The 15,927-nt window shown below is 36.5% G+C and overlaps 1 protein-coding gene across 5 annotated transcripts in view; it reads left to right on the top strand.

The window, feature by feature from the left end:
- The window catches only part of CADM2 (cell adhesion molecule 2), a 549,455-nt gene that overhangs the window by 475,180 nt on the left and 58,348 nt on the right, over positions 1 to 15,927 (top strand). For all 5 annotated transcript variants that reach the window (XM_079299722.1, XM_079299720.1, XM_079299721.1 and 2 more), the window contains one exon: positions 8,967 to 9,145. In XM_079299722.1, coding sequence (XP_079155848.1) covers positions 8,967 to 9,145 — 179 coding nt within the window. The remainder of the gene's footprint in view (positions 1 to 8,966; positions 9,146 to 15,927) is intronic.

The raw sequence follows: 15,927 nt of genomic DNA, 5'->3' as shown, positions 1-15,927 counted from the left end.
TTATCCCCAGCAGTATTTCATTAGCATTAAGAACATAGTTCCTGGTTAATCCCAGTAATTTTCAGCAGCCATTCTGATTCAACCACTTGAGCACCATATTATCTAAATACTGCTGGCATTTTCATGTCTTTGAAATACATTTTTTACATATATTGTCCATTTACTCCATGGCAGTTTCCATCATCCTTTGTTCTTATAGTCATGCTTTACTTACAATGGATGAAAAGGAATAATATACTAATTTCTCAATATTTCTTGAAGGTTAAGAAGGAAGCAACAAGGTGTAAACAACAGCATAGGAAGCCCAAAGATTTAGTTGTTTGAATACTGACTACATAATTAGAAACATATGGAGCTAGAATTATAGTGAATCTAGGCCATTAAGATTTCAATATTTAATCAACAATTTTTCATGTGAATGAAATTGTTACATGCCATTTATCATTTCAGCTGTACTTTGACAGGGAAGAAAAAGCCTTTAGGAGCAGCAGTAAAATATTTAAGGAAGGTGTGACAATTTTTCTTTAATATTCACTTATCTGTATAGTTTCTCCTCTCTTCTTGTCCCTGCCCTTACCTGAGAATGTAGGACGTAGTTTATGAGACTGAAAGGAAAGGGATTTATCTGTGGAATTTGCACATCAATATATGGCATCCATCCCAAGCAGAACAGGGGAAGGGCATGTATTATCAACCTGCTCCACATCCAAAGTACTTTCAGCTCCAGAATTTCAAGGAAGTTTTGAGGGCATCATTGTTTTTTCTGCCAGTGGACCTCACTTCTGTCCCTGTGGGTGACCATCACTTTGGTACTTGGCTCTGCTGGGTTCCCATTCCTGGAGGAGGGGGCAGAATCACAGCTCTGCTGCTGCCTTCCCCTTCTCAGCAGCAAGGGACACTCACCTTCTAGAGGTCTTTATCCCTTTGTTTTCTTGCACAGCCTCCTAAAATAAAGCCTGGTGCTTTTCTCTGGTCACTGAGATGTTTTCAGGTGTGTCTTGCCCATAGCCTGTGAAGGCTGCTGCAGGGCAGATGATGCATTGTGCATCCCCCTGAGCAGCTGCACCTCTGTGCAATCTGCCCATATCACACCTTCAGTACCAGAATTGATACAAAGCCAGAGTCCTTGCTACTTTACAGGAATTGGAAAACACCTTATCTCATCTGTGGCCAACCTGCAGATGTTTCCTGTGAAGTGTTGCCTACTGCTTTGTCCTTGAGCTATTGCCAATTAGCTCACAGTGGCTTTCACTCTTGTGAGGTCTCTGTTCCTCAGCAAGTGAGGCAGGATTTATGACATAAGATAGTTTAATGTAGTTTGAGTTTTTTGTTTGCTTTTTTTTTGTTTTTGTATTTTTTTTTTCCTCTTTCCTGCTGCTGTATAGGCTTGCACCTCTCCTCCTGCCTTTTTTAGCCTCAGGAATCCTTTTGAAAGGCATGTTATACTTCTGTGGAGGACTTTTCGTTTTCCTGGTTAAAATTTAAAAGGAATATAAATTATTTATAAACTGGTGACATGAAATGAACAGTATAGCCATACATGTCATTGTTTTTTAAAGACAAGGTTTTAAATCAGACATCTGTTGGTAAACTGCAGAGGTTATAGTGTTTCCTCTGAACTTAAGATGTTTTGAGCCTCAGACTTTAAAATACATATGAAAAAGTGTGGTTATTAGCTGGCTACTAAAAGTGTTCCAAAATACTTGGCATTTTTATTTGAACTGCTAAAAATGCATTAAAATGTCCAGGTTTTTTCCAGATTTATTGAAAAAAAAATTGAGTCAGTGGCTATTCCCTGACCTGAACGTGTATTTAAAGGAGGTTTACCTGTCTTCTTTATGGTATACATAAATTTAGCAGTATTCTTCAGTTCTATTTGCTCCTAAGTGGTGGCCTGGCCTTGAAAATTTGGAAATATGGCAACCTCTTCCTCCCCTATTTTTTTTGCTTCTAAATTCATAAGTGATGGGAGGCATAAATGAATTAGTTCAGCAAATTTTCCCTTTCATGGATACAACTAAGCAGTTGGTGCAGAAATGTCTGGAGAAATTAATAAAGGAATAGAAATGCTCAGTCTGTTGTCTGGAAAGTTGGTCAGAGAAGGCAAAAAAATGGAAGGGGGAAGAAATGAGACACCAGAAGTTGGAAAGCAGATGCAGTGTATGACAAATGTGGGAAAAAAGTGTATGAAAATTGTGTGAAATGGGATATCAGGACAGGTTATAGAATGGCAACTCCTCTCTATGGCATCTCCCTCACAAACTTTGTTGGATCTTTTCTTTTTTTTCCTTTTTAGACAATCCTTTTGTCCATTTCTAGCCTCCCTGCTGCTTACAATAGTAGAATACAAGGGATATTTCTGATGCAATTCACTGATAAGTTGTCTTCTGATTTCACATAAATTCTCTTGTTGAACTGTCTTGTGACTATGAGAAAACCATTCCCCAAAACATTATTCACAGCAGGGCTTTTATACTTCTTTGAGAAGTTTGTGAATAATATTGGAATTAGGTAAGAAGCTTCACATATATATATATACATATATAGACACATATATATGTAGATTAGGCACTTTTCAGAATATTAGTCTGATATTGCCTTGTCTTCTTGAAAATGACTAAGAAGGAAATGGGGTTTTGGTGGGGTTTTTTTGAGGGGAAGGGGGTACATGATATGCACAAAGGGGAAAACTAGAGGTAAGTGGTTTCAAAGAAGTTACATTTATAATGGCTCAATGATCAATTGGGAAAACCTCTCCAGACAGAGAGCAACAGCATTGCACAGTTGTGTTAAAGTTTTGGGTGAAAGGGTCTTTTAGACTTTAAGGGTACTAAAATATAAAAGGAAATGGATTATCAGCCTGATGAGAGGAAATAATTAAAAAAAAAAATAAATGCAGAAACAGAGCAGTCAAGTTCCCACAGGCAAAGGTTTTAGACCTGAAAGAAACCTTAATACCAGTTGCAAGGAAATATTAGAGTGTAGATATGAGGAAATATGAATATGAAAAATTACTCTTATACCCTCTAACAAGATGTATTTTGTATCTTTGGGTAGAAGAATAAATATTTTTGCTTTGGAAAGACTTTTTATTCACTTGAATCAGTTGCTGTCACAGTCTCATATCAGCATGTTTAGGACCTGTAATGCAGCCTGGATGAGAGGACTCCCAGATTTATCCAAAGAAAGATAGAGGCAGGGAGGTCTGTCACCTAAGTGTGGTTGTGATGGGCAAAGCAGAAGCTTTAAATGTCTAGGACAAAAGGTAATGAATGAAGGGTGTTTGCTTTTTAGTAGCTGGTTTGGTTTCTTTGCTTGCTTGCTTTCCTTTTCTGCTTTTTTCATTTTTTTAAATTTTTTTTTATTTTTTCATTTATTTTTTAGTGTTCTCTTTTTTTCCTGCAAACGATGAACATTAGCATCATTTGAGTTGGGTTTTTTTACCTCTTTGTTTATTATTTGTGCACCTTTTTCAAAGACATAATACACTGCAGCTCTCTTCAACTCTTTTTTGTTGTTCCTGGGTATTTTTTTATAGCTGTAAATTCTAGTGAAATCTTTATGGTATAAAATGTTGAAATCTAGGTTTAGTAGACGCCTCATTTTTTAACATACTTTGGTAATTCAATTCTTGATCATTTAAAAAGCATTAGTATAGAACATTAGAAATATTTTTAGGCTGCATTATGTCTGCTGAGATGCTTAAAAGAGAAAAGTAGAAGCAAATATAATAATAGTCAACTCAGATGTTTAAAGTTTCTTTCTTAAAAAAACAAAATAACTTTGTGAAAGCTACTTTGGATATTCTTTACTAATTCTTCTGGGGAGAAAAAGACTGTGAAGGTTACTCAGGTTTAGCAGAACTAGAAAATCAGAGAGAGTTCTTATCTCATAAAATAAAATCCATCTATCCAAACTTTTTATGAGAGGCTAGAGACTGTGGATATTGATGTTTTTTGATAGATGAAATGCTCCCAAACCAGCTCATCCCAATATGACTCCTCAGACTGAGACTTTATATAAACAAGAGGTTCCCCCAGGGTTTAGACTTTCAAGTGGATGATTAACTGATAAAGCTAAAAATCCAGTTTCTTGATACAGAGGAACTATAAGTTTCAAATTAATGAAGCAATCATTCCCTTAGATGACTTTTAACATTGCACCAGGTTTTCAACAAGAAACACTCTGATAAATCTTGTGATGCCTTTTCCATTACTCATTTGGGCATATCCACTAGGTGATGCGTTTTATGGACTTCAGGGAATACCAGTGTGCCCCTGTTTGGAGAAGTAAAAGGTGTTATTGGAGAGGACTCTAATCAAAATAATGAATTTACTTCTATCTTATTAGTGTTCCTCAAATTCTTATTCTTCTTCCATCTTTATTTTTGCCCACATTGGCTACAAAATTTTGAAAGGATGCTTAGATATCCAGTTGGATGACAATTCCCAGGGAGACTGGACATGTGAAAAGGTGGTATTGGGGTTTTTTGGTTCCTGTTTTTCCTTAGTCAGGGGGTTTTTTGAATGTGATCTTATGGAAATGAAAAAATGATTCTGTGATATTATAATGGGTCAATAAGTTTTCCAAGTGTTGTTTACTAAGAATTCAGTGAAGAACACTTTGTAAATTACATTTTTGTACACAAAAATTAGAAAAGGGCAATGAAAATGCATAGAGCCTAGAAGTTTCAAGTGAAAATGGATTGCATTGCCTAAATTCACTTTGTTCATAAAGGAAACATAATGCAATAGATATATGTATAATTTTTAAATGAAAAGTAAGTTAACTATTATGTTTAAATATAAAGATATCACTAGAGAGGTGGATTTTAAGAAGGCACTGAAACAGCACTGTCAATGGGTTAAGGGTGGAGAAAGGGACAGAAAATTGCCAGTCTTAAAATAAAATACTCCTATGTAATTTCAAAGGCCTCAGCTGGAAAAAAATAATGTAGACAAATATAATTGTTGATTTTCATGTTATGCAAACACCTGTTGGAATTGTAAGGCAGTGCCTAGGTGTTCTTTTCTAATCAAGCATATGGTCTTTATTTTATTTTTTCTCAACATATTTCAGTTTGGTTTTATCTTTTTATCTCTCTGATTTGCTTTGAAATAAAAGATTTTCTACTCTCAAGACCAGAAAATAGTTTTGCTGTATTTACCATTTCTTTGTTCATTTACTTGTAAGAAAAGTACCACAATATAAACCATGAATTATTGTGGAACTTCACACCAGTGTTTTATACCTTAATTTCAATCCTGTTTCATTCTGACTGGAAAAGAATACCAGATTTTGTTGTTTTTATGTCAGGTTTTGAGGCTAACATGAAGACAGTTAACAAATTCAGATTTTTATACTGAAAACCAGTTATTTTTTTAAGGCTTTCACTAAATGCTGAAATGGAAGGTGCTGTTTGTACAAACATCCCTGTTTGTTCTGGTTCACATAGGAATTGACAGCATTATGGCAACTCATTAGTATTAAAAAAAAAAACTTAAATTTTGCAATGTTAGAGATGTATGCAATAGAGAAAAATGTGCAATATTAGGAATGTACATAGTTGTCAGGTGTTTCAGCATGTCCCACCTAAGTATCCCTTTCAAAATACTGGATAAGAGCCTCTGCCTGCACTTGTGGGCAGGTTTCAGTGTGGGGAATTCACATTTGTCTGTGCCTTGAGACAGAGAAGGAAAGCTGCTCCAGTGTTTCAGCTTTGGACAATGGAGGTACTAAGGCAATTATGAAAGAATACCCAATGTGCTCTGAAGTTAAGGTTCCTTTGCCCCCCCTTTTTTTTTTTTTTTTTTTTTTTTTGTTTTGTTTTGTGTATTTTTTTCCCTGCTGATAATGTCAGAAAGTATCAAATTCTAGCAAACAGAGAAAAAGGGGGAGAAACAGGCCTGCTAAGTACTAGGCTGTCATAATTTAGAACAAGGTCATAATAAGAAGGAGTGTGAGTTACCATGTCCTGCAATATTGCTTGCCACTTTTAGGAGGTTAAAAAAAGACAGCTAAAAGTAAATGCAAAAAATAAAATAAAATAAATAATAATGATAAAAATAAACAACACCAAAAAACCTCCATTTTATCCCATACTTATTGCTATATTCTATACCCCTAAATTCCAAACTTTACCATAAAATTACACACTTCTAATCAAACTACACACCGATAATTCTAACTCAAATTCAAAAAGCTTCTCCAGAACCTCAAATCAAAACCAATACTCTTTTAAAAGTTGATATTAAAAAAAAAAGCACAAAAGATTCAAAATTCCTAAACTTCAAAATTCCAACATGTGGAAGGGAACTTCCAGAATTAGTTGCTACAGGAAGTTGAGTTGATGAGCATCATAAGCAGATTCCAGAAGATGTTAGAGAAATTCATTGGCACAGGTCTAACAAGTGGATAGAAAAGAGAAGAAAAGATGTGGCCTGCAGCACCCCTGACAGGATGATTGTGGCTGCTGGCAGAGTGCAGGAGGAATGGATGCAGAAAATGGAATATTTTTCTAAACCAGCCACCCCCTGTTGCTGACCACACCTGCTCTTAGCTCACTTCTGCCTAAGCAGTGAATTGTTTTGACCTGGTGTCTGAAAGCTTCCAGGCAGTGCAGGCAGGATTTAACCCTGTGGCTGTGACAGAATTGCTGCTTTAGGCACCACCGTGCCTAAAGGTGGAGGGAGAGCTGGGCCTGGCATCCAGGATGTGCTGGCAATGTCCCTGCTGCCAAAACACAGCACAGGGTGGCTGAATATCCCATCTTGACTAGCAGCTTCCCCACTCCCAGAGAATGCAGCTCTGCCCCTCTCTAAGCCCAGGCTTTTCTGCCACACATCATTTTGCAGCCACAGCTAAATGCTCTGTGGAAGTCCACAGTTTGGTGCATTACAATGTGACAGAGCTCCCTGAATAATTTATATCTACGGCTCCATTTCATACTTATTTGTTATCCTATAGGTTTTCCCCTAGGATATGCCATCTAGTTTCAATTTAAAACCTAAGTTCCATCAATTACCACTGCACAGAAGTTGCTTTAACACGCCGTTTATGCAGGTAATGCTGCACAATGTAGCAGAAGTGTTTCAGAGCCCCCACTCCTGGGATTACAGATCCACAGTAAACTGGGAAATGGGAAACAATGCAGAGTTGGCCAGAAAATTGAACAAATCCACCTTAACATATCAGGCAAATCACACCTTAATGCTGGGAGCTCTGTAGGGCAATGTTTCTACAGCAGCATGCACATCTGGATTCCCTTCTTGCATTAAACAGAAAGTGTGTGCATTGTGTATCATGTGTGAGTGGATACCAGGCCATGAAAATGAACTTAGGAAGAGCATTAGATGTATTTCTGGCAAGGCATAAATAAGGCCCATCACACCATCACTTCTTGCATTTATTCTCTGAGCATATGATCTTCTGGAAAAAATCAAAACTTCAGAAAATAGCCAGTCTAAGTACTAAGTCTGACAACATTTTAGCAGGGTGTCATCCAAAATATTACTAAAATGTGTCTAAATCTATTATATTTCAGAATAAATATTTTTCTTTAAAGACTAATTTGAATTTTATAGATAGGCATTTCAGAAAAATTCCCTCTGCTTACATGTGTTGCCTAACTCAAAAGAAAATCATATCATTACAGCTATTACAGCTATTTTTCTGTTTATGAGGCCACATTTGGCTAAATGCTTTTCCTTAAGTATTTAGGTTTAATTCTTTTTCTTAACACTTATTATATCTAATAGGCTTTAAACACCTGCTTCAAATTAGTGAAATTAAGTGTTTCTTGAGTACAACTAGTGACTAACCTGGCAACTGCTAATTTTATAACAGTGTATATTATATTTTGGTTCATTACTGAGTTGTACAACTGGCATGTTTGGATAGAGATTGGTATGTGGTTTACACTTTACAAAGCTACAGGCAAAGTAGCACTGAACCCCCAGGCTGTGAATATCCTGGTGTGAAAGAGCCTGAGATGCTCTGTCTGCTCATTATATAGACAAGATTCAGTAAAATCTTTCATTCCCATTTACAAGCCTGTCTCTTTGGTGATTTCCTTCATGTAAATTTGAAAGTGTATCTAGTAACATGCAAGTAAGGGCTGCATGGCAGTAATAAATGCATCCTGCTGTCTGTCAGGCAGATCTCCTGGGCTGTGGAGATCTTGAGTCTCTAGGAAGGATTTGGGTGTGCCTTGCCAGTGGGGAGATGTGTGAACCTCCAGGACTGCCAATTCCCTTCTCTGTGCAGCCCTTACCTTGCCTAGGGGTTATCACTGCCAGGGCATTGCCTTTGGCCTCTTTGATGTGAGTGCATCAGGCAAAAGAGGAGAGGTTTCACAAAGAGCAGGAAATTCAGGATTTCAAGTTAAATCTTACATTGCTTGAGGTAACATGTGAAACAAAGAATTATTCAAGGGAAGGATGAAAAAAGGTGGAAAAGGGGATGGGCTGTGACACAATGCAGCAAGAGAAACAAGTTTAGGTTGTGTGTAACACTTGCTACTTTGGGGCTGATAGACCTGGCTCAGGAAAAATACTCAGTACATTCAAGCTCACTCGAGAATATGAATGGCCTAAGTGTTTTAAGAATCCACTTACAAACCACTTATACCCACACCATCCTATTTGCACTTAGCTTGCCAAGCATCTGTGGGCCCTGAAACCTCATGAGAAGTATTTTTTTTTTTTTTAAATTTAAGAAAGATCTTAGCCTATTGCAGTACCATTTTGCTTCCTTTGTTATTTATATAATTTCTTATTTCTCTACTTGTTATTTTACTTTCTTTACATCCAGGATGGGAAGGTGGTAACAGTGACAGATCCAATAATTCAAATATTCCTGGGGTGGTAGGTGACTATTCATAAGTTGCTGATGCTGCTATTTCTGATGTGCATGTTGCATGTAAGTGTTTCACCTGTCTAAATAAATGCCTTGCTTTGACCCAACAGGCCAGAACCAGTACTGTGGACAAAGGATGGTGGAGAGCTACCAGATCCAGAGAGAATGGTTGTCAATGGCAGGGTTCTAAGCATCAGCTTCCTAAACAAAACAGACAATGGCACGTACCGGTGTGAAGCAAAAAATCCCATTGGCAGAAACAGCACAGAATATGTCCTGATAGTACATGGTGAGTCTGCTCTCCTTACTGCTTTTATTCATATTTGACTTTTCTGGTTGATGCAATCAGGTGCTTGTGATGATTATGGAAAGAACAGCAAGAAATTTGGAAGTGTAGTTGCACTTTTGTTGATGCTGTTGTCTAGCTGTGGGGAGTGTGTTGCCTTTCTTTTATTGGCATGCCTCTCTTCTTGCACTTTAAACAAAATATATTCACTTATACTGTGAACTTTTTGCTAAGTAAGCACCTGTAAAAATGTTTTGCAGTGAGTGGGTTTCATAAATACTTGCCTCAGGCCCAGCTATTCAGAAAAAGCTGGTTACAAAAGGATATATGAAGAGAAATACCAGGCAGATGTGTACTTGGGGTTTTCTGCTTAGCTTTTTATAGACCACCAAAGACAGGACATTGGACACAAGTTACAGCCTGATACTGAGAAAATTTAGCTCATATAAGTTAGCTGATATCACCTGGATCATCATTACAGTCAGACCTCAGAAGGGTGTCATATCCTGAATGCATTGTACTACTTCCAATAAAATAGCAAAATAGGAAGCCTCACATTAAATTGGAGTTGTTGGGGGTTTTTCAATAATAAATTAGGCAACAATATGTTTCATGTGAAAAAACCCACTGCCTCCTACATTGATCATGAAATAGATTGATATAATTAAGTTGTAGGGGAAACTATAATATAAAATTAGCATTTTCCTTTAATAAGCCTGGCAATTTGGATCTAGGAGTAACAAAACATGATGTACCTGTGATGCTATCACAGTAATTCCTGGAAGGTTATGATTTCCATAGTTTTAATTTTAATATAAGAGAATACAGAGGCAGAACCTCCACTTTAATTCATGATGGTACTTTTTTCCCCTCTATTTTTTTAAAGGCAATTTCTTATAACTATGAAAAAAATAAAATGAAAAAAAAATCTAATGCAAATTTTGGTCTTTAAATAGACAAGAGAATTATGTAGATTTTATTTGCTCATGATGAACTCGGTTACAACAAGTTTACATTTCCTGAGTGGTTGTAAGGTATCAGAAACTGTTTTCACTATAAGTTTACTTGCCTCTAGGTGTTTGGCATAAAACTTCTAATAAGTGCTGCTTTCAGTAATGAGATATTTATTGGCACTGTTGATGAAATGTCATTTATCAGAAGAAACACTTAGGTTACTTTTCATTTTTCTTCAAGTTCACCATTAGTTTATGTAGGATTAGTGGCACAAAAAAGGAGGAGATCTTTGCGTGAGGAGCACAGAGCCTGTACTGCAGCGTGAGTATTTCTGTGTTAAAGGCAAACAGAAAAACTAAACCCTCTAACCTCCATTTACACTGGCTGCTGCAAGAAGAGGAAAATAAAAAATGTCTTTTGCATCCCAGGGGTGGTGGTGTGGTGGTTGTTGGCTGCAGGCACAAAGTGCTCTGCCTTTGATGAGGTAACGACTTCTGCACTTACCATATGCTGAAACTTCTGTCATTTGTGTTTTCTGCCCAATTTATTTGTGTGATTACTTCTGAAAATATGGCCTTTTATCATGGGGGATCTTTTTTCCATCAGCAGTGACTTTGCAATAGAGCTCTATCAAAGAATATTTCACCATTGCCACTCTTGCACAGTGGTGTGTCCCGTGCTGGTCTGATTATCTTACATCAGCTTCCTGGCAGTCTGTAAAATCACTCATTATCAGGGAGGCATTCTGTTATGTTTGGCAGCACATTAGGCATGTTATCAGCTTTAGCTGGCTCATGGCTGACCTTTCCTGTTATGAGTACCTGAGTTTTCCTAATTGCATTTCTGCAATTCCAGCCCTGGAACTAGAGAAGGTAAATGTCAGGTGCTTCCCAGGTTTCTGAAACAAACAGAGTTATGTGACAGAGCATGAGATGATGTTTAGTACTTGACAACTTACTGGGGTTCAGAGTTGTAAGGTTTATTTAAGTACAAAGGAGACTGACACAATTATTTTACCTAGTGTAGCACATTCAGTTGTATAGATAAATTTAAGCAGTCTTGCCCCTTTTTTAGCTCATTACGTTCATGAATGTCTCTAGTGAACCATAATCCTCCTAAAATTATACAGTATTTTTTTCTCTCTCTCTCTGGGGGCTAGAAAACCTACTTTTTATCATTTTCTGAGATGCATGCTTCTATTTAATAGAGGTGTTTTTAAATATATCTGGAAGCATCCTTTGATCTCTCACCCCTTCCCCTGTGTTTAAAGTGTTGATGTAATTTTTTTCCCTACTCCTTTGTTATAGCTCATTAATCATATGACTTCTTACCTTGAATATCAGGTTTCTAAGACAAGGTACATGCCAGATTTCCCACATGAGCTTGTGTGAGGAAGCAGAGAACATCAGTGGAAGGCATCCTCTGCAAGGCAGGGAAGGGCAATATGATTCACAGCTTTCCTTTTCTAATATGCACTGTAATTTCCATACATTTTATTCCTTTCTTTTTTTACTTCAACAGATTTTTATCTCTTTCTGTGTTAATAGTGTAAGAGTTTTTTATGCTTCTCTCCTTTTTTTTATCCCCTCCTAAGAATTTCCACTCTCAGTGATACTGAATCTACTAATTCTTCCAATTTTTAAGTTATCTTCCTAACACAGAGAAGATTTAAGTAGCTTTAGTGTACAGAGAAGATTGGATAAAAATGGAAAATATATCTTATCATAATTAGAGATTAGGTGTAAGCAAAGCATTTATGCATATTAATGATACAAACTAAGCAAAGAGTGTCTCATGCCGTTAACTGGACCAACCTAAACACAAAATTATATAGAAGAGTAGTGTTTTTTTTCTACTGTGAGTGGTGATGATGAGGTAATACTGTTTTGATGTTAAGTGATGGCAGAGAAAATAAATATTGCTGTAAGCAGATGAATGGAAATCTGTCCAATACAATTAGTATATGTCAACATAAACATTATTTTTAGATTTTTCTTGTTTTGTATAATTAAAGAAACCTGACTTCAGAGAAATTGAATCTATTTGAATAAGGTTAAAGGCTCAGGCTATTAAATATGCTCATGCTGCTTTGCTGAATCAATGTGACTGCTAATTTCATTTTTCTTAACATTTATTGTTAATAATAAATGTCAAAAAGTACTCTGGGAAGCAGGAAGGTGGATACAAAGTCAGAGTTTATAGGAAGAAGCACAAAGGCAAGACATGTAGTTTGCTCAAACATTTGTTTCATACAGTAACAAAGGCACAGGCTTTAATGCCTGTAGCTGTTGTCATTTCTATATTCTAATTGGCAAGCTTAGTGCTTTAGAAGTGCACATTCTGGCTAGATATATTACACCCTTTCTTTGGTAATGGGCCCCAGGCAATTTTCACTCTCTTCCAATTTATTAAGAGTTTTTGTTTACCTTTGTCCAAATACTAGTCATTAATCACCAGCAAACAGAGCAAACTGTCAAACTCGTGTTGCTCAACCCAACAAAACAGAGACTCTGCTTGCAGAGCTCTGGCAATCACTGCAGTGATTTAGCTGGGGTTGAGGGAGGAGCTGTTCCATCATAATCAACCTGAAGACACAGCTGCTGTGTTTGGAGGAGTGGTTCCCAACCTCTGGGTGTCACTGCCTTGGAGTGAGTGACAGAAATCACATCATTGACATCATTAATGGAAGCAGCAGCAGTTCATAATTTCCAGAGTATTTGAAACAGACTACCTTGGTGAGATATCCTGATATGCCAATCTACAGCCAGACATTACATTAATTTAAATATTGAGAGCAATGTATAATGTGTTGTGCAGCAATTATCTGGAAGAGCAGTATGGAAATGAACGTGGATCAGCAGCTGTGGCTGGGCAAGGCAGTTCTTATTGCCCAAATTTTAATTAGGAAAGCATTTGAGCCAGTTACTTAGGATCTCTGGAGGATAAAAAGTGGCCTGACATATTCCTTTGTCTTCAGCCTCTCTTTTTTTTTTCCTTGGGCAAGCAACTGAAAGACCTAGTTACAACCTCATTAGTGTTTTGAAATGTGCTTTTGAACAGATCTCCTACAATGTGCAAGTCCAGAAATCCCACTGCACCTTTCCTAACTATGGCATTATTTATATTCCACCTGCTTGTCCAGTCCCATTTCAAAACATTTGTCATCTTAGCTTCCACAGTAACCTGTGGCAACAAGATTCTGAATTTAGTTATGTGCTTTGAGGGAGAAGTATTCTCTTTTGTTTGTTCAAGCCTGGTGCCTGATCGCTTCGCTTTCCAACCTTACAAGCTATTTGGCCTCTTCTGCTGTTTCTGGAAGTTTGTATTTAAAATTATATTTGCTGCTTTCCTTCAATAGATTCTCAAGTGTTTCCCATTTGTCTCTACTTCTCATTGATTGTGATCTTAAATTCTGCATTTTCTGGAATTCTTTCCCATGTATCCATTCTTCTTCTTTCATGGTCTTCCCCCCCATCCCTACCCCCCATTTTTCATCATTTTCTGGTCTAGTTTTAAATCTCTGTGACTGACTGCTCTCCATATCAGGAACAGCACTATGCCAAATCCGTACCAGACACCTTAGTTATTAAATCCTACTGCTAAATATATTTATAGAGATTCACCTTCTGTGCCCAACAATAATTCCATCACCATGCATTTGTACCTCTGCAAAAAAGTTGTTTTTTTTTTAAATTGGTATAAACTGTGGAATCCATAACATATGGAATTGAACAAATTCTTCTACCTCTATCTGTTATAGATTATTTTGTCTTTGTCAGTTCATTTGCCTGCAATCAATTTTTTTTTTATTATACTTCATTTCTATTTTGATGTCTTCATAGGGGTCCTTCTCTTTCCTTTATTTCCCTAACTCACTTGTACATCTCTTTCTATAAAGGTAGAAACTGAATAGAGCAGAAAATTGAAAAAGACCTGAGGATGTGAGGATACATTCATCTTTCATTCAAAATTAAGCTTGATGAATAACAATAGATCTTTCAGTTTGAAAATATTTTTACTACAGATCGTCATTAAATTGTGCAGTGATTTTGGACAACTTATCTTTATAAACATATAACCAAAGCCTCATAAAAATTTGGGGAAAGAAAGGAAGCAGCATCCTTGGGGAGCAGCACAGTCATCAGTAATCTTGGCTGCTCTGTGTTTTGGTGTTGAGATCCTACAAGTTGAGGTGACTGGACTTTTAGAAAAGTTTCCTTCTTCAAAGTTTTCTGAGTTGAAGTGTCTCATTTGCACACACACACCTCAGAGTAAAGACTTTCTTTGCCTATGGGAACATCTTGCTTTATGTGAACAAAGCTTGAGCTTTGCAAAAAGAGAATTGAGCAGAGCATTGGTGTGATGTAACAATAATAACATTTATTGCTGAAATAATGGCAGCATTTGGTAAATAACCCCAACATTTCCCTTTCAGCAATGAAGGCATATCAAGAATGAGACTCAAAAGACTTCTTAGGACTTAATTAGAAATTCACTGGATATGACTACATGTGCCTTTTAGTTTTGAGATTTTTCTTTTTTGTATCTTTGTTTGAATTTAAAAAAAACAAAAAAAAATAAGTTTCAGTATTGAGTCCTTAAAACAAAGGTGAAAAATTTTCCTATTACCATTTTATATGAAGTAAAGATAAATTAAAAAGCACAGAAGATAACTTGCAGAAAAAAAGGAGCCTGGGCTTTCAGCTGGAAAATAAATAAATAAGAGCATGCTCATGGGTACTGCTCAGTCTCAAAAGCCTTCTTTCCCCCAAGCAATCTTCTTCAAAGCACAGTCCTTCAAATTGTGTTGAAATACTCTAATTTTACACCAGTGTTGTAAAATGACATTAAGGTATTAATTCATTACCACAACATTAAAGCTGACTCCTCCAGAAGACTTTTGGTTGGGCTGGAAGAGGTGGTCCAGACTTTAAAGCACAATGCAGATGAATTTCCTGCAGTCAGATGAATTAAGAAATTGTGCAACAGACCTTTTGTTTCTGGGCTGAAAAAGAATAGTGTTCAGTTGATATTTTCAGGTATGAGAAGTCTGTCTAGAAACTTGTGGTGGAGTTGTTGGCTTAATTTTATGGATGAATTGTCCAGCTATTATCCCTGAACACTCTCAAGGCAGCTACTTTGAAATTGCTTTTTGTTGATAAATGCTTGAATAGTGGGCTGTATAGTTGAGCTGTATGAACTGATCTTTCTTCATTTATGGTGACTTTAGAAAAATAAGATACAAATTTTTTTTCCAGATAAGCTTAAAAGTATTTTGGAAAGGTCAAGAAAATAACATTCCAAACCACACTAACGCTTCTGGGGAATATGTTTGGCACTTCTACATTTTTACATTAAAATACTGTTTCTCTCTCGGGAAAACTTCTAAAATGAAGTGATTGTGTTATATAACACCTGTGGCTTTGGATAATGTCTTTAATAATGCACAACTCTTGAAAATATTTGTTTTTCTTTGTGCACATATTATTAGTTGATATGATAGTTCTAATATGATTTCTGAAAAGGAAAAGATGTGTGAATATACCAAATGTGTTGCTCTTGGGTTTTTTTGACTGTTTTAACTGACCTTCACCATTGTTGAGTTTATTATCACTGATTTGTAGTAGCAAAGATTGCTTTCTAATTTTTTCCCTTTTGCTATTGATTATACCCCCAGTTTTCCTGAACTTGACTTCAATTTATCCTTTTTTTCTTTTTTTTTTTGAGATGCCAGCTTGTAAAATCGCCATGTCTATGAACATCAACGTAATCTTCATGAAGAAAATATTAACTCAGTAATTTCACTTGAGACAAATGATGAAGTTATAGTC

Source organism: Erithacus rubecula (genome assembly GCF_903797595.1).
Source record: "Erithacus rubecula genome assembly, chromosome: 1".
Taxonomy (NCBI): Eukaryota; Metazoa; Chordata; class Aves; order Passeriformes; family Muscicapidae; genus Erithacus; species Erithacus rubecula.
The sequence above is the reverse complement of the archived record's forward strand: the minus strand, read 5'-3'. Positions and strand labels throughout refer to the sequence as shown.